The 27,168-nt window shown below is 45.7% G+C and overlaps 1 protein-coding gene across 10 annotated transcripts in view; it reads left to right on the forward strand.

Annotated features, from left to right (window-relative positions):
• The window catches only part of LOC120403835 (NACHT, LRR and PYD domains-containing protein 3-like), a 67,488-nt gene that overhangs the window by 16,755 nt on the left and 23,565 nt on the right, over positions 1-27,168 (forward strand). For 9 of the 10 annotated variants that reach the window (XM_039535628.1, XM_039535630.1, XM_039535632.1 and 6 more), the window contains 5 exons: positions 500-589; positions 10,150-10,320; positions 15,695-15,865; positions 18,699-18,872; positions 24,008-24,178. In XM_039535628.1, coding sequence (XP_039391562.1) covers positions 500-589; positions 10,150-10,320; positions 15,695-15,865; positions 18,699-18,872; positions 24,008-24,178 — 777 coding nt within the window. The remainder of the gene's footprint in view (positions 1-499; positions 590-10,149; positions 10,321-15,694; positions 15,866-18,698; positions 18,873-24,007; positions 24,179-27,168) is intronic. The other variant, XM_039535627.1, reaches the window with a different exon arrangement.

The following is a 27,168-nucleotide window of genomic DNA, read 5'->3' on the forward strand; positions in this document are numbered from 1 at the left end:
TAAAAGACTTACCGACTCTGGGCCCCTGGAAGGGGTGGGGCCTTGGGCAGAAGGGGCTGGGCAGCGGGGTCAGACTCTCCCAGCCAGCCCTTCCACGCTGCCCGGCCTGCACCATCTGGGGCTCTGGCGGTGATTTAAAGCAGCGGCGGCTGCCTCGTTTGCTCTCTCCTGTCGGTGGCCCGGGGTGGGGAAGGGGGAAAGGGGCAGTGATGTTAAAGTGCTTTAACTTCAGCTGTGTATGGGCCCACTTCTTCCTGGTACACCGTACTGGCCTGTACCAGCTCACTTTCACGTCTGATGTGCAGTGTCATGTTTTGCTTGTGTGTGTGTGTGCATGACCATGGGATGGCTCCCTTGTGACTCCCACTCACAGACTTATGGAGTAACTCATATGCAGTGTATGATTATGCCATCCAAGAGGATATTATCATGTTCAGGGAAGAGAATTAAAATCTGTTTCCAGAGATCAACACAGAAAATTTCTATTCTCTCTTTTTAGGGAACAGCATCAGGATGAGCCGACATATTCACATATTTACCTGCTCTGTCAAGCATTGAAGGATCCAAACTGTAAATTAAAGAAACTAAAGTAAGAAGCTGTTTTTTCCTTTTTAAAAGCCTCCTATATTGCTGTTATCCCAGAAATTCTACAGCACCGTAGCTCTCCTGACCCTGTCTGCTGTAGTGACTATATAGAATTGTTTAGGTGCTCAGGAATTTAAATCTCCATTTACTGTATACTCCCTGTTGCCCAAATAGCTTGGGGGGACACAGATTTTATATGGATAATTGGGAGTTTGGATAACTAAGAGGCAGGGGCATGTCCCCGCTCATTCACTCCCATGACAGTGGGGCCATAGAGAGCTCCCTGCACTGCCTCATACACTGATCCCTGCAGGAGTAAGGTGCAGCGGCTGGTGTGGTCCTCAGGAGGTAGAACAGAGAGCCGCAGCCAAGACTGCTCTGCCCTGCCAGCACCACAGCCTTCTTGTGCATGTGTAACGCCGCCAGACCCTGGTCACCGGTGGGCAAGATCAAACCGGGGACCTGGGATCTTGGTGCATGAGCCGCTACAGCATGAGCTAAAAGCCAGCTTGCTGTTATCTAAGGCTGTAGAGCAGATTCATTTTATCTCTCTCTCTAAGTGGTCTCGGTGACAGTAGATGGGACAGAAGAGAACACCCAGGAGGTGTGTGGGTTATATTTGCACCTGCTGGAATCACCTGCAGGGAAGGCTACAGTTCTGGTGGGACAGAGCAAACTCCTAGTCAGGGTTCTCTGCTGTCACACACTAAGGTGTAGGTGGTGCAACCTAGTGGTCCGAGCAGGAGTGTGGCCTAGTGGTTGGAGCAGAATCATCCAGACTGACCTCATCTAGAACACAGGCCATAGAACTTCCCCTAGAGCATATCTTTTAGAAAAACATCCAATCTTGATTTTAAAATTGCCAGTGAATGGAGAATCCACCATGACTCTTGCTAAATTGTTCCAATGGTTAATTACTCTCTCTTAACATATATGCCTCATTTCCAGTCTGAATTTGTCTAGCTTCAGTGTCCAGCCATTGGATCCTATTGTAACTTTCTCTGTTAGATTGAAGAGCCCATTATAAAATATTTGTACCCCATGTAGGTACTTATAGACTGTAATCAAGTCACCCTTTAAACTTCTCTTTGTTAAACTAAAATGATTGAGCTCTGTGAGTCTATCACTATAAGGCAGGTTTTCTAATCCTTTAATCATTCTCATGGATCTTCTCTGAACCCTCTCTAATTTATCAATATCTTTCTTCAATTGTGGACACCAGAACTGGACACAATATTACAGAAGTGGTCACACAAGAGTCTCATACAGAGGTAAAATAACCTCTACACTCCTGCTTGAGATTCCTCTCGATAGGCATCCAAGGATCGCATTAGCTCTTTTAACCACAGCATTGCACTGGCAGATCATGATCAGCTGATTATCAAGCACAACCCCCCAATCTTTTTCAGAGTCATTGTTTCCAAGAACAAAGTCTCCCTTTCTATAAGTATGATCTACATTCTTTGTTCTAGATGTATACATTTACATTTGGCCATATTAAAACATGTATTTGTTTGCTTGCAACCATCTTACCAGGTGATCCACTGTGTATCAATGACCTGTCCTCTTCATTATTTACCAATTCCCCCAATTTTTGTGTCATCTGCAAACTTTATCAGAAATGATTTTATGTTTTCTTCCAGGTCATAAATAAAAATGTTAAATAGCAGAAGGCCAAGAACTGCTCCCTATCAGACCCCACTAGAAATACACCTCAATGATGACTCCCCATTTACAGTTACATTTTAAGACCTATCGGTTAGCTAGTTTTTAATCCATTTAATGTGTGCCATGTTAATTTTGTATCATTCTAGTTTTTTAATCAAAATGTCTTGCAGTAGCAAGTGAAATGCCTCGCAGAAGTCTACGTATATTACATCAGTACTGTTCCTTTATTAGTCAAATCTGTAATCTCATCATAAAGAGATATCAAATTAGTTTGGCAGGACATATTTTGCATAGAACCATACTGATTGTCATTAACTGTATTACCCTTCCATAAATCTTTATTAATAAGTCCCATATCAGCCACTCTAGTAACTTGCCTGGGATCAGTGTCTGTCTGACAGGCCTATAGTTACTTGGATCATCCCATTTACCCTTTTTAAATATTGGCACAATACTACCTTTCTTCCAGCCTTCTGGAACTTCCCAGCTGTTCCAAGACTTACTGAAAATCAACATTAATGGCCCAGTGAGCTCCTTAGTCAGCTCTTTAAAATCTAGGTGAGCATGGGGGCATGGCTCAAACAGCAAACAAGATAGTGGTTTAATCTAGCTCTCCGCAATAAATGGGGGAGAAATTAAAACAATTTAAGAAGATAAAAAGAACTAAGCCAACCTGAATCCACAGATCTGTGCCCTATATATGAATAATGCCTCTTGGAGCCAGTTTTAAAAAGAAGGCTGAAGAAAGCTGGACAGCTCCCAATCCCAGGGAGCAGACTCTGAGGGAGAATATCCAACAACATAATCCAGAGCCCTCAGCCTGCAGAATATATTAATAATTACTATGCAAATGGGGAGATGTTGAACTGGACCCTCATTATCCTGTAAAGAGACAGAGGGTGAGTGCAATAAAAATAATTAAAATTGTACTATTATGTCTGGGGGAGGAAGTGTGTCATCAGTGGCCATTTTGGAAAGGTCAGACAAACAAAGGGAAGTGTGGTGGCAGCCATCTTGAGAGAGATGTAACAAGCAGGAAGGAAAGACAAGAAGGAGATCTAGATGTCTGGGAAAGGAAAGATTTCCTCTTGTACAAACATCTGACTCCCCTAAAGCAAAGACATGGCCACAAAAAGTAGTAATGGCCCTTCAGCAAACAAACTATGGAGGCAGGTGGAGAAGCACCAGTCACTAAGGCTGATCTGAAGGACCTGCTGTTAGAAATCAAAGAAATGAATAAGTAGGGTGACCAGATGTTCCGTTTTTAAAGGGACAGTCCCATTTTTTGGGACTTTTACTTATATAGGCACCTATTTCCCCTCCCCCCCCCGCCCCCTGTCCTGTTTTTTCACAGTTGCTATCTGGTCACCCCATGAATAAGGAAATGAGGGAAGAGTAATGCAGGCTTACATTAAAGATATAAAAATGAAATTAATGCTAAACTATCAGATGTGGAAATAGGATTAAATGAACAATCCAACAGAATTACTAATCTAGACTGAAGAATCCAAATAATTGAAAAAAAGAGAACAAGAAATAGAATTGAAGCTGCAAGACATGTAAATTAAAGAATGCAGGAATAATTTAAGGATTAAAGGTTTTCCAAAGGAGAATGAAGGAGAAATCTGCTGGACACATTGGTCAATATTTTTCATACCATTAAAACTGGGTAATAAAGATGCATTCATACTGAGAGGGCTCACAGATCTTTTTTCCCCAGGCCCTAAGCAGACTCCAGACCAGAGATGGGATTGTCCATCTAGGCTATTATCAAGACAAGGATAAAATACTGAGGGCTATGAGGGAGAGAGCTGAGCCATTGATGATTCTTAATCAGCCCATACAAATGTTTCCAGATCTGGCAACTGCAGCCTTTAGAAAGTGAAGAGAATATACTAGGTGTCCACATTTCTTAGAGAGAACCATATAAGATATGAGGAGTTTCCCATTTAGATTAACTTTTAGATGGAAGAGCAGATGTCTGTCTCAGATCCAAAAGAGAGGACACTAGTACTTATGGATACAGGTGAATCAGCTCAAGAACAATCCGAAGGGGATCAAGGGCATCGGTCCCCCAGGTCACCAAGAGTTGGTGAGATCAAAGACAGCCTAAATAGCTTAAAAACATGCATCATTAAGACAACTGAGCAGACATGAGAGCAGAAGAAAAAGTCCAGATCCCAAAGAACACGATCAATACTGTTAGCCATACAATAAATAATGGATATTATATCCATGTGGTTATAATGACAAAGAGTTAGAGTTAAATGGAAGCTGCATGCAGGATAGTTTACTCTGTGTGGCTATAGTATCCGTAATGGTTATGAGATTATAGGTTTTTTAATGTTGTGAATTATATTTATATTATCTAAGCAAAAGTTAATAACAAAATATCAGGAGACCTAGATCTGCCTTATTGAAGTAAGTTTGACTTTAAAATAATCACAAACATTCCAAAATGTACATTGACTGGAAATGAATAATCTATGGTGGAATATTTTAAGAATAAATGAACTCAAAGATAGCATTATAATCTCAGACTGCCCAGTGTTACAAAGGTGTTTGATAAGATTATATAAGGCTTGGTTCTTGAAACATTAATAAAAGAAAGAAAAGCTTCAATAGGGAGCTAACGTGCCCCTGGAGGACATAAGGAAAGTCTGGATCCTCACAGATAGAGGGGACCAGATGACTATGGGAGAATCCATAGGGAGGGGAATGAGAGGGAAATAGAGAATAAGAGAACAGTAACATATTAAATATTGGCAAAGAGTCCTGTGGCACCTTATAGACTAACAGATGTATTGGAGAATAAGCTTCTGACGAAGTGGGTATTCACCCATGAAAGCTCATGCTCCAATACGTCTGTTAGTCTATAACGTGCCACAGGACTCTTTGCTGCTTTTACTTTTTGCTTTTGGTTAGATCCAGACTAACATGGCTACCCCTCTGATGTTAAATATTATTATATATTTCAACAGAAAAATTATACTAAAAACTTAGGGCTCAGAATTGAACATTATAGTAAATCAGATGCAGAATCAAGGTACAATAATATAGGTGTTAAAAAAAGGAAAAGTGGTGTATGTGAATCTTAAAATTACTATGTGTAGGATGTGAACTCTATCTAAAATGTCTTATTTAAAGAACAGGCACAAATGTAATGGGGACATGGCATCTGACTGGGGTAATATACTGGGTGAGAACAGACTTGGTACTTATGGGTGAATTTATTATGCAATGACTGTTAATGTTAATGGGGATAAACATTCCAACAAAAAGGAGAAGGGTATTCTGCTCACCAAAAAAGGATTTTCCTAGTGTAATCTAGTTTCAGGAAACAAACTTGAAGAAAAATGATGATAAATACCTGTATACATGTGGGTCACAGCTGCCTTGTCTCCCCAGGGCAATCTAAAAGAAGGATGGCAATATTCTTTGCTAAATGCTTCCATTTTATTTTTTCAGCACAACTCACAGATACAGATGGCAGATATATTTTAATTAAGGAGCCCTTGAAAGATAAACTTCTCACATTGGCCAATGTACCTGCTTCCAGACAAGGGCAAGCTTCCTTTGTTAATAGTTTTTTAGGGGGTTATGAAGTTTTAGGGAAGGGGATATTATTCTAGGGGGGATTTTAATGAGGTGCTTAATCCCACTTTGGATCGATCAAATGTACCCAGAGGGCGTTTGGGAGGAGCAAGTGCAAATTTGTTGCATCACTTAGAAAATGTCTGGCAGGAGATGAATCTGGATGTTAAGAACTATACATATTCTGCTACTCATGGATCATATTCGAGTATTTTTATGATTTTTTCCCCCTAGGACCTTGGCTAATTTATTTTAAAAAAGAGCTTTGTTATATGACCCCCTTAGAATTCAAGAGCTGTAATACAATTTTCAGAAGTGTGTATATATAGTAATAAGAAAGGGATCAATAAAACTGTGTTCTGGGATGCCAAAAAGGTGGTAATGAGGGAGTGCCTTATAAATAAATCACCATACCTCAAAAAGACAAGAGTGCATGAAGAAGAGAATTTGGTTAATAAACTTTCTGTTTTGGAAGGTCGACATAAATCTACAGGACACACAAGAGTGTTTAAAAAATAATTCAGATAAGAGGGAAGATTAGCCTTTTACAAACAGGTACAGCTGAGTAAACACTTAGATATATTAAACAAAAATATTATGAAAAGGACAATAAGGCTGATAGGCTTTTCCCTAGAAAGTTAAAAAAGAAATCAGCCTTCCCCCCGATTAGAAATAAAAAGGGATATTTAGTAACTGACATCAAAGAGCTCTCTGAATTGTTTGCTAACTTGTCCATACTTAGTACACTTGATAACAGCCAAACCCTGAACTTATAAATAGATAATTGAGAAGTGTGACGCTACCTCAACTCTCAACGGATTATGGGGCAGCTCATGATAGGCAAATTGCTGCAGAGGAATTTGAAGTTGTAATTAAGACTTTAATATCCAACAAAGCTCCAGGTCCCAGTAGGTTTTCTGGCATCTCTCTGATAATATCAGAAGAACTCTCAATTTGATTTATAATGTTAATTCTAGCAATTCTTCCTGTGTGCTGCTTTCTTTGGATGCTGAGAAAGCCTTCGACCGGCTGGAGTGGGAGTACCTCAGACAGATTTTGGTAAGGTTTGGTTTTGGAAATCAGTTTTCTACAGCCATTTTGGCCCTAAATTCTCATCCTCAAGTGTCTGCTTTGGTTGATGGTCATCACTCCCCTCCCTTTAATTTGTTTAGGGGTATGAGACAGGGTTGTTCCTTAACTTCCCTATTGTTTGCTTTGGCAATGGAGCCATTTGCAATAAATGTGAAAAACAGCCCCATAAAAGGCATCAAAACATCTTCTGGATTAGAACACAAAATAGCGTCTATGCTGATGTCTTGTTATATTTGCAGGATCCAGAAGCCTCATTAAAAGTGATAGAATAATTGATTTTGGAATTTGAGCAGGTATCAGGCTTCAAAATAAAGGATGAGAAATCTGAATTTTTTAGGAATTAATATTCCTGAAGGGGTCAAACCAAACTGTTGGCAGCTACATAAATATAAAAGGGCTAAGGAATCTTTAAAATATTTGGGCCTAAATATTGTGGAGAAACATAAAAATTCTTTTTAAAGCCAAATTATCCTGCACTGTGAAATAAAATAATAAAATACTTGGAAGAATAGAACTAATGTGAAATTTCTTGGCTAGGTAGGGCAGACTCGGTAAAGATGAATTTCCTCCCAAAGTTATTATTTTTGTTTCTGTGGATCCCTGTTGGTATCCCTGACATCACATTAAAAACATGGCAGGCTGTGCTTTTAAAATTCATGTGGAAACATAAAAGACAAAAGTTCTAAAGTTTTGTTTAAGCCTATAAAGTGAGTTGGACTAGTTTTTTCCTAATTTGTCATCTTCTTCTTATGCATCACAATGGAAAAGACATGATAAATTAGGTTCTCAATAGACCATCTGAACATTCGGTAAAACTTGAACAAGACTGGAGCTCAGATAAAGCTATTTATAGTAATGGTTGGTTTTAAGAAAAAATTTAGGTCACCAAATATAAAAGTCACCTGTTCATCCAGTCTATCTTAGCCACTTTGGACAATTTTTTTTTAAAATTTGTGTTGCGAAAGGCCCTCTTCCTTAGTTATTTTCATTAATAATCAGGAAATTATCCCTAGGAAATATCAAAGTGACTATTCATTGTGGGTAAGAGCTGAGATGACTCAATTTGGACAGCTGTTCCCGGGTCCTGATTTACAATCACACCAAGAACTATGTAATAAGGTAAAAATCCTGTATTTTCAATATTTACAGGTTGAACACTTTATTGTGAAATCTAATTACAAAACAGCTCAATCTAGACCTTTAACCACATTTCAGGAGTTGCCCCAGGAGCAAGCTGGAACAAAAGGTTTAATTGCTAAGACATATACAATTTTGATTGAAAAAGATGCTGATAAGAAAACAACCCAGATGAAAATATGAGAGAGGGATTTAGACAAAGAAATTGATCTGGATGAGCAGGTCCCTATATGGCAAAGGAAATATACATCTTCAATTTGTGTAGCTCATAAATACAATTTTTATAAAATAGTGTATTCATGGCTTGTTGCTCCAGTTAAGATCCATCATATTTTTGCTACTAGGGAGGTGCTCTGTTGGAGAGGTAGGAGGGAAAGGGGAACATACTTGGATATGTGGTCATTGTGTCCAAGAATTTGATAGTTTTTGGAGGAATTGTTAAAGATTTTCATCTTATAACAAAATGCCAGTTTCCTGGGAGACCCCCTGACCTGCTTAATTAATGCTCCAGTACAGGATCTATGTTTTAAACTGAAAAACAAATTAATTTCTTTTTTATTGTTAGCAGTAAGACTTTTGTATTGAGCATTATTGGAAAATTGTGACTTCTCCTATGGAACTGTGGTATAGTAAAATATGTACTGTCCTTGTACTGGAAATGCTTTCAGACCAAATATGTACACAAGAGAGAGGCCAAAAAGAGGATAGGCATTTAGAAATTTGGTTACCCTTTTTAGCATACTCAGAGGAGGAGAGTTCCCCAACCAGCAAGCCAGAATCTTTAGCCAGAGTCTATGAATATTAACCGGATCCTAAATAAGTAATAAGTAATGTACAATGTGGCATTTTATTGCAACTTTGCCTTACTAAAAAGTTTCAGAAAGAAAAAATCTGTATGAGCAGAAGGCTAGTAGCTTCTTCTTCAGCTGGGAGGCAAAGACCTCTGGTGTCCACCAATGGAGGAAGATGTGATCTCTTTGTTATAATTTCCTATCATTGCACTACTCTGGTGCAGTTTCCCTGCAGGTAGCAACAGACACCAGCATTTTTGTTAAGAGCATGGTTAGGTGACACTGTGGTTAATGACACTGGCAGGCAGTCTGCACCAAGGGAGCTGCATTGGTGAGAGACTAGAAGAACAATTTCATTGTGGGTATGTCCACAATACAACAAAAAAACCCCAAGGGACCGAATCTCCGAGACCAGGTCAGCTGACTCGAGCTGGTGGGGCTCAGGCTGCAGGGCTAGAAAACTGCACTGTCGACGTTCAGGCTCGGGCTGGAGTCCAGGGTCTGAGACCCCACGAGGCAGGAGGCTCTCAGAGCCCAGGCTCCAGCCTGAGCCTGAACATCGACAGTGCAGTTTTATAGCCCTGCAGCCCGAGCCCTGCCAGCCTGAGTCGGGTGGCCGGGGCCAGCTGCAGCCGTGCCATGGGTCGTTTATTGCACTGTGGACATGCCCTGTAGGCCCAGCCTATGAGACTCGGCTTCCTAGGGAAATTCCAGCCTTTTCTAGTCTATGGTCAAGCCCAGAGAAAATGGGAGTGAGAGGGAGGACTCAAGAGCTGGCAAAATGGAACCCATCCCTGAGCCCTGAATGTTCAACGCTAAGTATCCCATAGATGGAGGCTTGTTTGCTGAGCCCGAAGTAGAAATGATGGAACAGAGAGAAGAATGGGCTCCCCCTCCCCATTCACAGAACTGTAACATACCTTCCAGCAGCGTGTTCATTATTTCCCAGTGAGATTCCTTTTGCTCCCGTTCGTTCCCATCCTCTGATACCCTCATTGATAATAGTTTCTTTATTAGGGGAAACCTAAGTGTTTCTGCTCAGGGGATGCAGTTTGGGAACTTTGCCTTTGAATAACATTCGTATGTGGAACAAAGGATCAGTGAGAGCTACAGGTGCATGTGGATTGAAACTCACAAATGGTCATATGATCCTCAGCATTCACTAGCACAATGCTGTGACTTTATTCCCCAAACAAAGGACTCTTTCTAGGGACACACTGGTACCCACTGAGGAACCGGACAGAGGTGCTCATTTTCCTCTCTGTTTATCTGTCTCCTGCAGGCTTACTAACGGCCATCTCACGGATGCTTGTTATAGGGATCTCTCCTCTGCTCTTAGTACCAAGCAGACCCTGACTGAGCTGGACCTGTCAATGAACAACCTGGGAGACTCGGGAGTGAGGCTGCTGTGTGAGGGACTGAACCATCCAACCTGCAAATTGCAGAAATTGGGGTGAGTATTTGCAGGTTTGTTTCTGTAAAGAACTCAGCAGGCCAGGAGGATGGTGTGTGACATCAGCTCTTGTAGGAGCATGCAGAGGCTCAAGCATCAGGAGTGTCAGTGGCTCCCCACAGCCTGGTGGCTGGTCATTTTTGGAGAATGGAAGATATAAATAAGGATGGTCCCACACCGGAGCACTAATTCCAAACTCCCTAAAAGTGATCTTCACTGAAATGGATTTTTGAATAAAAATTGAAGCATAATCTCACTTTCTGAGGGAAAAGCCCATTTTGAACACCACTTTACGATCTTTAAAACAATTTTACATATATTTTGCATCTAAACATCTAAGGCAGAGGTGTGAAACTCACTTAGGGAAGAGGGCTGATTTGTATGGTTATTTGTAGTCTGTGGGCCAGGGTATAAATACAATGTACTTCCTATGATGCACAATAGACTCCTCCCCTAATAGCAACAATCAAGGGGACAATTTGGGCTTATGTAGTAACATTGTTTTGTTTATTATTTGTTCCGCGCTTTCTTGCCACATCCTTCCTCAGTGAGAAAATCTGCTCCCCTTTAAGGCCACTGCATTTTTGCCCTTGGTTTCTCTTCCTTCTCCATCCTTCTTTCTGTTTCTCTTCCTCTTGCTGGTGTTTGGGAGTTTGCTCTGTTCCACGTCTCTGCGTTTTCTTCTCTGTAGCAACTTCCAATCTGCAAGCTACTGGGTTTCACTCCCACCTCTGCCTCCCTCTTCCAGCCACCAAATTGATCAGTGATTTAAAGCCCATTGATGATGGTTCAGTGTCAATGTTCACTAAGTTGATACTCCAGTCAGATTACCAGGCGACAGGAGAGTTCAGACCTCCGAGTTGTTGTTTCAGGCTGTGTGCCGACACAGGTAAACATCATTGTAACAGTTACACTGGATTCACATTGAGAAGCTGATCTCTGCTGCCATGTAGGCTAGAAACTTATTTTGTTTAAATGGCATCTTAGATTCTGGAGAATCTGAGAATGTCACAGGGCTGCATAAATATATCATGCACGCAGGGTCGGCTCCAGACCCCAGCGCGCCAAGCGCGCGCTTGGGGCAGCATTTTGTCGGCAGGGCAGCAGGTGGCTCCGGCGGACCTTCCGCAGTCATGCCTGTGGGAGGTCCACCAGAGCCGCGGGACCAGTGGACCTCCCGCAGGTACCGCGGCTTCGGTGGACCTCCCGCAGGCATGACTGCGGAGGGTCCGCTGGTCCCGTGGCTTGGGTGGACCTCCCGCAGGCATGACTGCGGATGCTCCACCGGAGCCGCGGGACCAGCAGACCCTCCGCAGGCACGTCTGCAAGAGGTCCCCCGGAGCCGCGGGACCAGCGACCGCCAGAGCGCGCCCCGCGGCGCAGCACCGTGCTTGGAGCGGCGGGATTCCTAGAGCCGCCCCTGCATGCACGTCAGATCCTCCTGCAGGCTGCATGCTTGGTGCCCTCAGTGTAAGGGGTTCCCAGGTTCCATGGCTGACCTGGGCAGAGTTAAGGAAGTAAAGGGGAAGCCGGTGTGGAGGAAGCTATCTAATGGGGAGGCACTGTCCTTTCCCCTTCCAGCTGACAAAGTCTTGGGAAGTTATTCCCAGTATGATGAGTTGATTTCCTCTTGCTTTTAGATCTTGTTTTTCACAATAAAGCAAGACCCAATGAAAGGGACTTGAAGTGAGTTGTAGCTGGGATTTAATTTTTCCTCATCAGCTGGTGAGTCTGCCCACAGGCTTACACCGTGCCATGGGGAAAGAGGAAACCCTGTATTTGGAATACTCCCTTGGGAAAGGCCAAACTCAGCCTTTGGTGAGCAACATCCAGGCCTCAGTGGACAAGCCTACGCCTATGTCATGGTTACAGGGCTAGCTACACCCTGTCCCCTTTCAGGTCTCTCTGAGTCCACCCACCCGGGCCTCTAGTCCTTGCTTCTCTCTGGGTGGATTCATGCAACTTCCCTACTCTTAGACCAGGCCCAGGGTAGCAGTCGCTTTTGTGCCCACAGTGATTGCCCTGCAAGTCTGACTGATTCAGCCAGTACCTGTGTATCCACCGCGATTATCCTGCAGGTCTGAGTGGGTTCGACACCTGCAATTCTTCCCTCCGGGAGTCTGTGACTAGTCAAACCCAGTGGCCAGAACAGCCTTCTGAGAACACAAGTATTGTTTATTTAATAAGAAGAACGCCTTTTAGGGCAAACATGGTTTCAAAACAGCAGAGTCTATATGCATAGCTGTCTTCCCCAGAATCCTATCACCTCACTTCGTCTCTGCTGGAGATCCAGGCTGGCCTAGCTTCCTTAGACATGCTAGTAGATTCTGGGGTGTGACCCTCTGTTTCCCTTTGCCTTAGCTCCAGCTCACTCTGTGTGTCTTCTTGAGGGATCATGTCTCCCCTTAAATCCTTCTATGGTCCCCTAGTGTAAAAGTGGAATCTTGTGTCCCAGCAGGAGGGAGAGCCAGTAATACCCAGGCTAATAGTTCTGGCATTGTCCCTTGAGGGTGTGGTATTAGGTGGTTATCTCAAGCAATCTCCCGCTTCCTGACAGCCCTGCTATTAAGCTGGCAGTACGAAGTTGGTCATGGCAAGTCAGCAGGAGCTAGAGGTGTAGGTGTTTTCTTCTGGAGGTGGGCAGATCTACTGGTGGAAAGTGTGCATTGCTTATTTGCACCTGCTTGAAGCATAGTCAGCCTTGCACGTTGAAGGTCATTTTCATCTGGTATGGCCCTCCAGGCAGTTTTAGGAATGATGGCATCTCGCTGAAGTTTTGGGGGATTTATATGAGCCAACGCATATAAATTAGATGAAAATGTGTGGCTAAGACGGCCACTAAAGATATGGGTGGCTGTGTCCCACTCCGAATCAACAAGATGTGTGGGCTGACTCCTGCCCCACACTGCTGCACAATATTCTGCTGGAGCAAACACTAGTGTCAGGACTGAAGTTTGCAGAACATTGGCCTCTGCTCCCCAGGAGGCACAGGAGGTGAACTTTTTCATAGAATCATAGAATCATAGAATCTCAGGGTTGGAAGGGACCTCAGGAGGTCATCTAGTCCAACCCCCTGCTCAAAGCAGGACCAAACCCAACTAAATCATCCCAGCCAGGGCTTTGTCAAGCCTGACCTTAAAAACCTCTAAGGAAGGAGATTCCACCACCTCCCTAGGTAACCCATTCCAGTTCTTCACCACCCTACTAGTGAAAAAGTTTTTCCTAATATCCAACCTAAACCTCCCCCTCTGCAACTTGAGACCATTACTCCTTGTTCTGTCATCTTCTACCACTGAGAACAGTCTAGATCCATCCTCTTTGGAACCCCCTTTCAGGTAGTTGAAAGCAGCTATCAAATCCCCCCTCATTCTTCTCTTCTGCAGGCTAAACAATCCCAGTTCCCTCAGCCTCTCCTCATAAGTCATGTGTTCCAGCCCCCTAATCATTTTTGTTGCCCTCCGTTGGACTCTCTCCAATTTATCCACATCCTTCTTGTAGTGTGGGGCCCAAAACTGGACACAGTACTCCAGATGAGGCCTCACCAGTGCTGAATAGAGGGGAATGATCACTTTCCTCGATCTGCTGGAAATGCCCCTACTTATACAACCCAAAATGCCATTAGCTTTCTTGGCAACAAGGGCACACTGTTGACTCATATTCAGCTTTTCGTCCACCGTAACCCCTAGGTCCTTTTCTGCAGAACTGCTGCCCAGCCATTCGGTCCCTAGTCTGTAGCAGTGCATGGGATTCTTCTGTCCTAAGTGCAGGACTCTGCACTTGTCCTTGTTGAACCTCATCATATTTCTTTTGGCCCAATCCTCTAATTTGTCTAGGTCCCTCTGTATCCTATCCCTACCCTCCAGCGTATCAACCACTCCTCCCAGTTTAGTGTCATCTGCAAACTTGCTAAGGGTGCAGACCACACCATCCTCCAGAATTGTATGAATAAAACCGGCCCCAGCACCGACCCTTGGGGCACCCCACTTGATACCGGCTGCCAACTAGACATGGAACCATTGATCACTACCCGTTGAGCCCGACCATCTAGCCAGTTTTCTATCCACCTTACCGTCCATTCATCCAGCCCATACTTCTTTAACTTGCTGGCAAGAATACTTTTCTTTAAATGGCACTGGTATGTTAGCCTGCAGTCCAGTTTGAGTCCTAAATAAGTGACAACTGGTTGGAAAGGGAGTGGATGGTCCTCCACACAGAGTGTAAGAGGCTGATTAAGAAGCACTGGTCATGTGCTCCCTGATCAGTTTCCATGTTAAGGGCCAGATCCTAGGCTGCTGTCAATCAGCAAAGCTCCGCTTACTTCAAAGTAGCTTGTCTGATTTATGCCATCTCAGCATCCGGCCTTGTGCATCACTGGAAATTCAGTCGAGGTTTCTTAAGGGAAGTCATTTGGCATCTATAAGTTTCTTCTTAACATTGTGCACTTCTGTGTAACAGATACAACCCATCAGGGCTCAGTCATTCTATCCACCCTTTCAGTTCTTCCCAAATGCTCTGCAGTTTAACTCCTAAGCTTCTGATCTCTCCCCAGCCACATCCCTTCCATATCATTTTATGAGTTCAACACACACAGATTTTCCACAAGCACCTTTAGGTCACTGTGTATTGCATTGTCTGCTCGGAGCTGTTAAAATTTCACTAACAAAATGGCACTACTCCCAGTGCAGCTGCTAGGGTGTTAACAACAGACAGTGGCATTTCCCCTAAGAGCAGGGCTAGGCATTCCGGTGGCTGAGACTGTTGGCAGGCAGTCTGCCACTGGTAGAAATGCAATGGTGAAAGACGGTAACAGTTTTCATTAGGCCCAGCCCGTGAGATTGCCCTCCCTAGGGAAATTGTGGTCTCCCTTAGTGTGCGGCCAAGCCCAGGCAACATGGAGAGTGAGGAGGGACTTGAGATAAGGCAATACTCACCCCTCTCTGAGTATTCAATACTGCGTACCCCATTGATGGTGGCTTGTTTGCGGAGTCCTAAGTAGAAATGAAGCAGCAAGAGAGAGAATGGGCTGCCCCCATCCACAAAACTGCAATAGACTTTCCAATGAGGTTCCTTTCCCTTTCTTTCTTCCCCTTCCTGTTCTATCAAGTGTAATAAAGCTTCTTTAGTAGGGGAAACCCAAATGTTTTTGCTCAGGAGATGGAGTTTGGGAACTTTGCCTTAGAAAAATGTTCATGTATGGAACACAGGACCAATGAGAGCTACAGATGCCCAGGATTGAAATCGACACCTGGTCACGTGGTACTCAGCATACAATACTACAGCTCTGTAATCTTTATTCCCAAATTAAAGGAATCTTCCTAGAAACCCACTGAGACAGAAGTGCTCATTTCCCTCTCTGATTATCTGTCCCCTGCAGGCTTTCTAACTGCCATCTCACGGCCGTGTGTGGTGGGGATCTCTCCTCTCTTCTCAGCACCAAACCCACCCTGATGGAGCTCGATATAGGGGAGAACAACCTGGGGGATTCAGGCGTGCAGCTGCTGTGTGAGGGACTGAAACATCCACACAGCAAACTGCAGAAGCTGCGGTGAGTATTTCTAAGTTTCTCTTCTGGAAAGAACTCAGCAGGGTCTGGGGATGGTGTGTGGTGTCAGCTCCCTGCAGTACAGGGTGAGGCTGAAGGCCGAGCGTCCCTCCAGCACTTGACTTGTCAGTGGCTCCCAACATCCCGATGGCTCATCATGTTTGGAAAATGGAACATATAAAGAAAGACGAGCCCATACTGGAGCCCTAGTTCAACCCGCCCCCGCCGAAACTGAGGACTAAGTTGTAGTAATATTCACTAAAACTGTAAGTTAGAGCATGATCTCACTCCCTTCGATAACAACCAATTCTTACAATGATCTTTAAAACAATGTTACATTTACTGCAATTTAAGATGAATGAAAGGACAAGAGGCCTTACAAAGCCTCAGAATCCTAGATCTCTCACAGCTCTGCCTAAGGGAGGGAGGGAGAGAGATTCTGTGTAAGCCCTGGTCTACACTATGAGTTTAGGTAGAATTTAGCAGTGTTAGATTGATTTAACCCTGCACCCGTTCACACGACAAAGCCATTTTTGTCAACTTAAAGGACTCTTAAAATCGATTTCTGTACTCCACCCTCCCAACGAGGGGATTAGTGCTGAAATCGACCCTGCTGGGTTGAATTTGGGGTAATGTGGAAGCAATTTGACGTTGTTGGCCTCCAGGAGCTATCCCAGAGTGCTCCATTGTGACTGCTCTGGACAACACTCTCAACTCAGATGCACTGGCCAGGTAGACAGGAAAAGTCCCGTGAACTTTTGAATTTCATTTCCTGTTTGGCCACTGTGGCGAGCTGATCAGCACAGGTGACTATGGAGTCCCAGAATTGCAAAAGAGCTCCAGCATGGACCGAACGGGAGGTACTGGATCTGATCGCTGTATAGGGAGACAAATCCATGCTATCAGAACTCCATTCCAAAAGACTAAATCATTAAGCCCAGCCAGACCCCAGGGTGGTTAGAAGAGCACAGCAGGGTGTGCGGCGCATCAGAGAAGCTTTGGAAACCAGTTTCATGACTGGCCAGGCTACGGTGTGAAAGTTCTGTTTGTTTCTCCTTGATGAAAATTCACCCCCTTGGGTCACTCTACTTCCCTGTAAGCCAACCGCCCTCCCCTCCCCCCTTTGATCTCCGCTTGCAGAGGCAATAAAGTCAGTGTTTCAAACTCATGCATTTTTTATTAATTCATCACACAAATGGGGGGATAACTGCCAAGGTAGCCTGGGAGGGGTGGGGGAGAAGGGAAGCACAGGGGTGGGGTAGTTGTAGAGGCACCCCCTAGAATAGCATGCAGCTCATCATAGAAGCAGGATGTCTGGGGGGCTCTGACCCGGAGCGGCTGTTTGCCTCTCTGGTTCTTTGGTAGGCTTGCCTGATATTCCAGGCAGGACTGAATCTCCATTAGACAAAATTTAAAGAAGGGAATGACCTGGAGTCACTCCCATTTATGTCCAGGTGCCCCCGACCGACCTCACTGAGGCTGGCCAGGAGCACCTACGTCTGCCCAGGAGCCCCAGACCGACCTCACCGAGGCTGGCCAGGAGGAACCAGGAGACAGCAGCAGATGGTACAATACAGCTGCTAACCGTCTTCCCTAACTTGCAAAGGCAAGGAGCTGCTGCTGTGTAGCACTGCAGTACTGCATCTGCCAGCAGCACCCAGGACACGTAAGGTGACAGTGAGCTGAGCGGGCTTCATGCTTGCCGTGGTATGTCATCTGCACGGGTAACCCAGGAAAAAAGGCGAGAACCGATTTTTTGCCTTTCTTTTCATGGAAGGAGGGATGGGGGGGCCTGATGAAATGTACCCAGAACCACCTGTGACAATGTTTTTGCCCCATCAGGCATTGAGAGCTCAACCCAGAATTCTAATGAGCAGCAGAGACTGCGGGAACTGTGGGATAGCTACCCACAGTGCAACGCTCTGAAAATCAACGCTAGCCTCGGTACTGTGGACGCACTCCGCCGACTTTATGGTCTTAAGTGTAGACACACAATCAACTGTATCAAATTGATTTCTGAAAAATCGACTTATATTAAATCAACCTAATTTTGTAGTGTAGACATACCCCAAGGGAGGCAGAATTCTTCCTACACATCCTTCACCTGCAGGGGAATTTGCCTGCAGCTAATCTCTTCCGGGAGCTGCACCATGTTCTTCTGTTTGTTCAGCTGGTTGTGCTGGCCAGCGAATCGTGGAACTTTATCATGCCCCCTTCAGCTCTGCTCTTGCCTGCTTTGGTGCTACTTTTGCCACCGCGGTGCAGAGAGAAGGGATCAGACCTTTTGCTCAGGGGAATGCAAGGGCTTTGGCTGGGCCCAGCCTTAGTGCAGGGTGCAAGGAGAGGGAGGCTTCCTGTGCTTTTCCCTCCCCTTGAGCACCTTGAAATGACTTCATTTTTCCACTCCTGCCCTGAGTCTGCCCAGTGGCTTACAGCCTGCCACAGCGAAAGAGGAAACCCTGTATCTAGAATGCTCCTTTGGGAAAGGCCAAACTCAGACTTCAGTGAGCAATATGTAGGCTGTGGTGAACATGCTCAATCCTGTGTCACAGTTACAGGGCTAGCTACACCCCTGTCTCCTTTTGGGTCTCTCTGGGTGCACCCATCTTAGGTCTCGGGCCTCCACCTCTCTCTGGTGGAATCATACAATTCTCCCACTCTTAGGCCCACTGAGAGCTAAAGCTGCATGTGGACTGAAATCCTCATGTGGTCCCCAGCATCCACTACTACAGCAGGGTGATTTTATTCCCAGAATAAAGGACTCTTTCTAGAACCCCACTGAGGGAACTGGACAGAAAGAAGTGCTCATTTCCCTCTCTGATTATGTTTCCCGCAGGTTGATGAATTGTGGTCTGACAGCCGGTTCCTGTGGGAATCTCTCCTCTGTTCTCAGGGCCAAACCGACCCTGACTGAGTTGGATCTTGCGCTGAACAACCTGGGAGAGGCAGGAGGAATGAAGCTGCTGTGTGAGGGACTGAAACATCCCGACTGCAAACTGCAGAAACTGAGGTGAGTGTTCACACATCTTCCTGCTGGAAAGAATTCAGCAGGGTGTGCAGATGGTGGAAGATGTCAGGTCCATGAAGGAACACGGAGAGGCTAAAAGCTGTGTGTCCCTCCAGCACCTGATGTCTCAGTGGCTCACAATATCCCTATGGGCTATTCCGATTGGAGAACAGAATTTATTAATAAAGATGGGTCCAAACTGGAGCAGTAGTTCAACCCCCCCCTGAACTTGAGGATTGAGTGATTTCCACTCGCATATATTTTTTTCAATAAAAATTGAAGCAGGGTCTTTTAAATACCTGTTTAGTCATCTTTAAACAATACTACATTTATTTTGATTTAAAATGAATAAAACCACAAGAGGTCCAAAGGGCTGGGGAGCCTAAATCTCTCTGCTATCTGCCTCAGGGGGAACTGTGGGAGGGATACTGTTTTAGAGAGGAAGAATTTTCCCTGCATATGCAATGCTGACAGACTCTGGTAGTTGTCAGTGGGCAGGTTCAAACCTGGGATCTCTGGAGCTTAGTGCATGAGCCTCTACCACATGAGCTAAAAGCCAATTCACTGTTAAGCAGACTCATTAACTGTTTTCTCTTTAAGTGGTCTCGGTGCACTAGATGGGACAAAACACCACACCCAGAAGGTGTGTGGGTTATATACTTCCCCTAGCTGAGGAAGCATGTCCTGAGCTTCAGAGACTTCCCAGCTGGCATCCCGGATGACCCCCCACTTGTAACATTGACAGACACTGGTTGCTAACAGGCAGGATTGAACTGGGGATCTCTGGAGCTTAGTGTACGAGACTCTACCACCTGACTCTTAGCTAAGGCTGTACAGCAGAGTCATTTTATCTCTCTTGCTAAGTGGTCCTGGTGCCACTAGATGGGACAGAACACCACACCCAGGAGGTGTGTGGGTTACACACATCCTTTTCATACCAAGGGGTTGGGGAGATTTGTCTGTAGCATATGTTCTTCTGTTTGCCCAGCTGCCTGTGTTGGCCAGTGCATTGTGGGATTTTATCATGGCCCCCATCTGCTCTTCATTGGCTGCTTAGTTGTTTATTTTGCCCCTAAGGGCAAAGAAGGGATCAGACCGTGTGCTCAGGGGAGCGCGAGACCTGCAACTGGGCAAGGAGAGAGAGGCTTCCTGTGCTGTCCCCTCTGTAGCCCGATCTATAGATTATAGAGGAAATGTAAATATAATCCCTTGTTATCACTTTGAGGGTTGACAGTTTCTTGTCCCAAGATCAGACCCAGTATTTATTCTAATCATTATATAATGGGAAACTCCAATGTGCACAGCTGCAACACTCACGCTACAGGAACTCCCCTGTATTTACAAATGGTTTATTAATACATTTAGTTCACTCACAAACACCCCAGATCAGGATACTACAGAATGTACATCTGCACATCCATATAGTCACGCCATCCGTTGTAGAACAACCTGAAATGTGAGCCATCATAGAATCATAAAACTGGAAGGGACCTCGAGAGGTCTTCTAATCCAGTCCCCTGCACTCATGGCAGGACTAAGTATTATCTAGACCATCCCTGACAGGCGTTTGTGCGACCTGCTCTTAAAAATCCCCAGTGATGGAGATTCCACCAACTCCCTAGGCAATTTAGTCCAGTGCTTAACCACTCTGACAGTTAGGAAGTTTTTCCTAATGTCCAACCTAAACCTCCCTTGCTGCAATTTAAGTCCATTGCTTCTTGTCCTATCCTCAAAGGTTAAGAAGAACAATTTTTCTTCCTCCTCCATGTAACAACCTTTTATGAACTTGAAAACTGTTATCATGTCCTCTCTCAGTCTTCTCTTCTCTAGACTAAACAAACCCAGTTTTTTCAATCTTCCCTCATAGGTCATGTTTTCTAGACCTTTAATCATTTTTGTTGCTCTTCTCTGGACTTTCTCCAATTTGTCCACATCTTTCCTGAAATGTGGCGCCTAGAACTGGACACAATACACCAGGTGAGGCAGAGCAGAGCGGAAGAATTACTTCTCGTGTCTTGCTTACAATACTCCTGCTAATACAGTCAAACCTCGCAATAACGTGCCCCGCCATAACGCGAAATCGCATATAACGTGATAAGTTGGCTTCCCTTTAAGGCCTAATACCAGTGGTCCCCAATGCCATGGCACCCACCGGGACATTGATGTGCCCCTGCCTAGTGCCCAGCAGGGGAGAGAAACTGCGGCCCCGCGCCTGCTAGGGACAGAGAACTCCGAGGCTCTGGGCGCCAACACTCTCTGTCCCCAGCAGGTGCAGGGCTGCGGCTTCTCTCCGGCTTCAAGAGGAGCCGCGGCCCCATACCTGCCAGGGACAGAGAACTCCAGGGCTGCGTGTTTCTAGTTACTAAGGTAGCAGTGGGTGGTGACTTCTGTCATGTGGCAGGCCATTATCACATTAATCCAAGTCGTGGGACTAGGCAGGGCCAGGAAATAGCAACCAGTTTCTCTCCAGCACTCCTTTGTGTCAGACCCTTAACACCTGGAGGCAGAAGTGAACTGAAAGCTTTCACTGAATGAAGCCCCTTCAGTCTCTCACTCGGAAAGGGAATTTGGCAGAGATGGCTGCACTTCCAGATTTTTCTGGAAGCAAATGGAGTTGCAGAGAAACCAGTGAGAGTGATCTCCTCCATGCTGCTACAAGTGGGATTGGCAGTAGGAGCAGATGAATGACTCCCCCCCACACCCCAGAATCCTTTTGCTCAGTGACCTCCAACTGGGGTAGGGTGAGTTGCAGCATCACATCCATTTTCCAACACTGACAAACAGGTTTAGGGGGGCCTCTGACATGTTGCTTAAAGGAATTGCCAGGCCCAGCCTGGGCACTGGAGGATGATCTGCTGCTGTGACCAAGAAAGGGGTGGGGGGGCCTTGATTTTCTTGGATGGCAGGGGGAGCCTACTGATGGGCAGTTTGTATTGGTGCTCTGCAAGGCTTTGCCCTTTCTCATGAGATCTTTAGGTGAGTTGGGGACCAATCCATCTCAGCCTGGGGCAGCTGCATGAGCATTGGCTGATGGATTTCAGATCACTGCTACATGTGGGGTTGCAAGTTTGCGACACATCCCAGTGGGAGCACTCAAACTGCTGTGATTAATCAGTCACAATTCTTTTAAAAAATACAGTGATCCAGGCAGCAGTATCTCTTGGGAAAGGCACTTCCCCAGCAGCAAGGTGACATCACTGACCAGTATGTATAGACCACAGGGCTGCCAAGTGTCAGGTATCTCATCTGTCACTCGTTTGGCAACTCTGTCACTCCTGTCCTTACTGCAGATGGAATCCAGTGAAGACAGGGATTGTAGTTCCTCTTGTCAGTCACTAGAGGTCACTGTTGCTTCATATTTTGGAAGCAGGCAAGGGCAGGGAAGTACTTGCGAAATGTTCCGTAACAGGTAACATGTTGTCAAGTTGATGCACACAGGGCCGCTGTGCCAGGTTATGAAATGTAAATGTCATATTTGTGCTTGTATAAGATGCTTTGCTTTTCCTTGGGGAAACGTCTTGGTTTTCTGACCTTTAGGGTTTGCACTGCCTGTTCCTGATGGGGCAGAGGAAACTGAACTGGTTTTCTAAACTTGGAGTATGAGCATGTGCCACTCCACGTTCTGAAAGGCTGCGTGCGGGGCAGCAATCGGAGCTACCTGAACACAGGGCTCTGTAAGGGATCAGAGAGGCTGGTCTGGCATTTAGATCTGAACATGGACAGGCCCAGGCTTAGTCTGATCTCCCCTGGGAAAGAGCTCCCCAGCCAGGGCGAGCTGCTGAGCATGCTCTGCCTCTGCCCCTGGGAGTCTGACCTGGGCTTTGTTAGCTGTAGCGCCCCTGGATGGTGTAGTCAGGGTGGTGGATCACGGGTGGATGAACAGTCTCTGCGGCAGCCTCACCTTAAACTATTATGAGTCTTGTAAATCAGGGCTACTGCTAGGGCTTGGAATGATATCCTGAAACTCCTGGGGGTTTCGTACAGCTTGAGGGCCATGGTGTGATATGCTCAGATAATTTGGCTGCTGCACACGGTCTGAGCTGCACATTGCGTGTGACATTTCCCTCCAGTCCCAGAGAAGGAATTCCAGTCTCAACCAGGGGGATTCAGGAGTGACACCACTGTGTAGAGGCTGAAACGTCCCAACTGTAAAATACAAGGATTAGCATCAGCAGCCACTGGCTTCCTTTGTAATTCCCTCCCCAGTCTTTGTTTCCCACACCAGTCCATGTATATTTTCATCCATTGATAAATTGTGACTCCTTACACTACATGTCAGGGAGTTTATGGCCAGTGAACTTCCACACTAAGGGCCAGATCTTCTGCTGGTACAAATCAGTATAGCTCCACTGTCTTCTAAGTAGCTTCACTGATTTACACCAGCCGTGGATCTGGCCTTGACCATCACTGGGAGTTCCTTTGAGCTTTCTTTAGGGAAGCCGTGAGGCACCTATTGGTCTCTCCCTAGCATTATGAGCCCATATGTAACACAAACACTAGCTCTGGGCTCATTTTATCCCATTTTTTAGCTCTTCCCAAATTCTGACGTCTCTACAGTCACTCCCATGATGCTGCTGTCACAGTAGTGGGGCTGCACCGGTGAAAGACTGTCACAATTTAATTGTAGGCCCAGCCTGTGAGACTGGGCTCCCTATGGAAATTACAGCCTTTTCTAGTGTATGGTCAAACCTAGGGAAAATGGGGCAGGGATGGGGGGACCTGACACTCAGCAAAACTGAGCCCATCCATGAATTCTGAATGTTCAGAACTAAGTACTCCATAGAGGCTGGCTCCTTGGCTGAATCCTAAGTAGAAATGAGGCAGGGAGAGAGAACAACAGGCTTCCCACATCTCCTCTGGCTCCTCCTTTAATGTTTCTTCATTAGCAGAAGCTACAGTGCTTATGCTCAGGGGATGGAGTTTGGGAACTTTGCCTTAGAATAACATTCATATGTGGAATACAGGATCAATGAGAGCTGCAGCTGCACATGGATTGAAATCCTCACATGGTCCTCAGCAACCATTGCTGCAGCTCTGTGATTTTATTCCCAGAATAAAGGAATCTTGCTATAAAAACCCACAGAGGGAACAGGACAGACAGAGGTGCTCATTTCCCTCTGTTTACGTGTCTCCTGCAGGTTGATGGGTTGCCAGCTCACAGCTGCTTGTTGTGAGGATCTCTCCTCTGTTCTCAGTATCAACCAGACTCTGACCGAGTTGGAGCTGAGGGGGAACCTCCTTAGAGATTCAGGCGTGCAGTTGCTGTGCGAGGGACTGAAGCATGCAAACTGCAAACTGCAGAAGCTGGGGTAAGTATTTACAGGTTCCTTTTCTGTAAAGAACTCAGCAGGTTGTGCTGATGGTGTTGTTAGGTAAAAAGCAAGTCCTACTCACCTCTCCAGCACCCGGGTTTGTGCGGAGTTGGTATAGGGCTCAGAGATCTGTCAGAGACCAGACAACAATTCGTTGATCAACGGGCTCACACCATCCTTAGCTTAAGAGCAAAGCTTCGGAGTAAGTGTGGCAAGTTTATTAGGGGTGAGCATCAATGTTTATACACAGAAGTAAACAAAGTGATTAACAGATCATAATGGTCATGCATAATCAATCAAGATTCTACAGGATAAAACAGGTTAAAATGTAAATTAGAAAAGACAAAGGAGGAGATGGCTGCTTATTGGGAGGGGGGGGGTGTTATGAGTAGTTCGCAGGTCAGAGCTTTGATTAAAAGTTTCAGATAGAGACATCAAGTCTGGGTTAAGTTTCAGTTCATAAAGAGTTCAGACTCAACATTCCTCCATTTGTAGCTATTGGGATAACTATATACCAAAAGCTACACCCCATTTTTCAGCCTGGGCCAACTCGAAGAGAGTAAGGCCTTTGGCTGAAGTAGAAAAAGAATAAACTGACCCACATGAGTTTATGAGGGAGGGAACACACTGAATACAGCAACACAGTATTATAAGGATTACTATGGCCCCAACAATACTAACATTATGTCTAAAGCCATTCGGTTTTGCAAAGCTAACTGGCGTAGCTGGGACATCCTGATTCTCAAATAGTTTCATTGGTTACCCTGAGATATCTGTTAATTGGCACTCCTGTTTTGTCCCATGTAAGATTGTGTTGGACTGGATCTTTAGTACTCTGCCGGTGGCATCCAAGTCATATTAGCAGTGGTCAGGGAATGGGTGTGAAGGGAGTCCCTGTTCTGCATTTACTGGAAATTGAGTACATACCCAGCAATTACTTCTATTTCCTAAAATACGAGTTTTAACCTAATATCTAATAAAAGCATTATCTTCATAAGCAGAAAATAAACTAAAAGGCATAATAAAAACATACAGTTGTCAGAATAAAAGGTCCTCTCATTTTTTCCGAGTCAATTTAAGTCTGATGTCTGAAAGAGGTAAGCTGGTCCACTGGTCAGAGGCAGTGTCCTCAGTGGTGGCAAGAGCTGCTGGTCCGTCACTGTGGTCCACTACGGCTGGCTTGACGTGGGAGTGGTGGATCCAGGATTTGCGTCCTTCCAAGAACACTGCAGTCTGGGTTGTTAAAAGAACCTGGTGGGGTCCAGTAAACCTCGGCTGAGTCCCTGGTTGGAGCAGGTGGATCTGTTCTTCCAGCGGCACGGTCTGGGAAAACTGTGAGGCTTTCCGAGCCTGTAGGGAGAGAAACTGGCACGCGGTCATATGATCCCCTCCCAATAGTGAAACATCAGCACGATGTCCATAGAGCAGTTCAAAGGGGGATAATCCCAATACACGGGTTGGGCGAGTGCGAAGGTGAAACAGGACCAAGGGAAGTACCTGAGGCCACTTTAACCCTGTTTCCTGACAGTATTTAGCCAATGTAAGCTTAAGCTCCCTATTCATACGCTCAACTTTCCGCTAGACTGGGGTGGTAGGGTGTATGAAAGGAGTGTGAAATGCCCAGTCCTTGTTCTAAACAGCCAAGGACATTACCAGTAAAGTGGGTCCATAATCTGAATCAAGTATGAGAGGGATGCCATACAATGTCTCTAAGGAGGATCTTCGCCACTGTGGCAGCAGTACAATTAGCAGTAGGAAAAGCTTTGACCCATGAAGTCAGAGGGCAAACCAAAACAAGGAGGTGCTTTTCCCAAAAGCCTTTGGCATATCTGCAAAGTCAATTTGAAGATGTTGAAATGGGGCAGCAGGCGGAGGTCTTCCACCCTTAATTTTGTTAAGAGGCGGAGCAGGTCCATTTCGCTGACATGTGCTGCATGCTTTCACTATTGACAGGCAGTAGGGTTGAATGCCTGGAGCATACCAAGCGGCGATGGTGTCCACAAGGCGCGCGTGCGCCGTGACCCCCTTTATCATGGTGCCAGCGAACTGCCACGGGGTATGTGGAGCGAGGAGGCAGGCTCGGCCATCCGGCATAAGCCAGGTCCCTTTGACCAGAGTGGCTCGAGGCTCTCCCACGACTGTAGTTCAGCAGCGGGCATACTTGCTATCAGTAAAAATGGTAACGGTCTTACCAGCGGCCAACTGGCAAGCTCGGGCCAGGGCATAAAGTTCGGCTTTGGCTCCCCAGTTGCCTGGCAGTGAGCGGCCTCTTGAATGTCCCATTCAGAGGTGACTGCATAACCGCTTGCCATCAACATAGAAGGAGCTTCCGTCCGAGAAGAGGATGCAATCAGGGTTGTCCAGTGGCATGTCAAACAGGTTGTTCCTTATCTGTAAGATGCTATGAACTACTTCCACACAGTCGTGCTGATCCTGGAGGACTGGCAGATCAGGAAGCAAGGTAGCTGGATTAAGGCCCACACCTTTCAAAAATTAGGTTAGTGTCTTCTAGGAGTTCGGCCTCTAGCTGCTGCTGACGATGGGCAAAAAAGACTGGGTCGTGCCCCCACGCAGAAGGGCTGACAAAGCATGAGAGGTCCAGACCGTGGTAAAATGACCCAGGGTCAGGCTCTTTGCCTTTGTGATCAGCAGGGCAGCTGCTGCCAGAGTCTCAGGATGGGGTTCCTCGATCTGCTGGGAGTAAAAGCAAGCGGGAAATGGTGGGGCCCACTCAGCTGGGTAAGCCACCTAGCATTCGCGCCTCTCGTGGACAAAAAGGTAAAAGGGTTTGCTGTAATTGGGGGGGCGGAGAGACATGGAGGAGGCCACACTGTGCTTGAGTAACTGAAAGGCTTGGATCATGTCTGGGGACCACTGCAAAGGGTCAGGAGCAAGGTTAGCAGTGAGTCGGTGGAGCGGTTTGCTCAACTCCCGCAGGACAGCAACCAGGGGCGACAGAAGCCAATTAATCCTAAGAAACCTCGAAG

This window comes from Mauremys reevesii, linkage group 4 (genome assembly GCF_016161935.1).
Source record: "Mauremys reevesii isolate NIE-2019 linkage group 4, ASM1616193v1, whole genome shotgun sequence".
NCBI classification, from domain to species: Eukaryota; Metazoa; Chordata; order Testudines; family Geoemydidae; genus Mauremys; species Mauremys reevesii.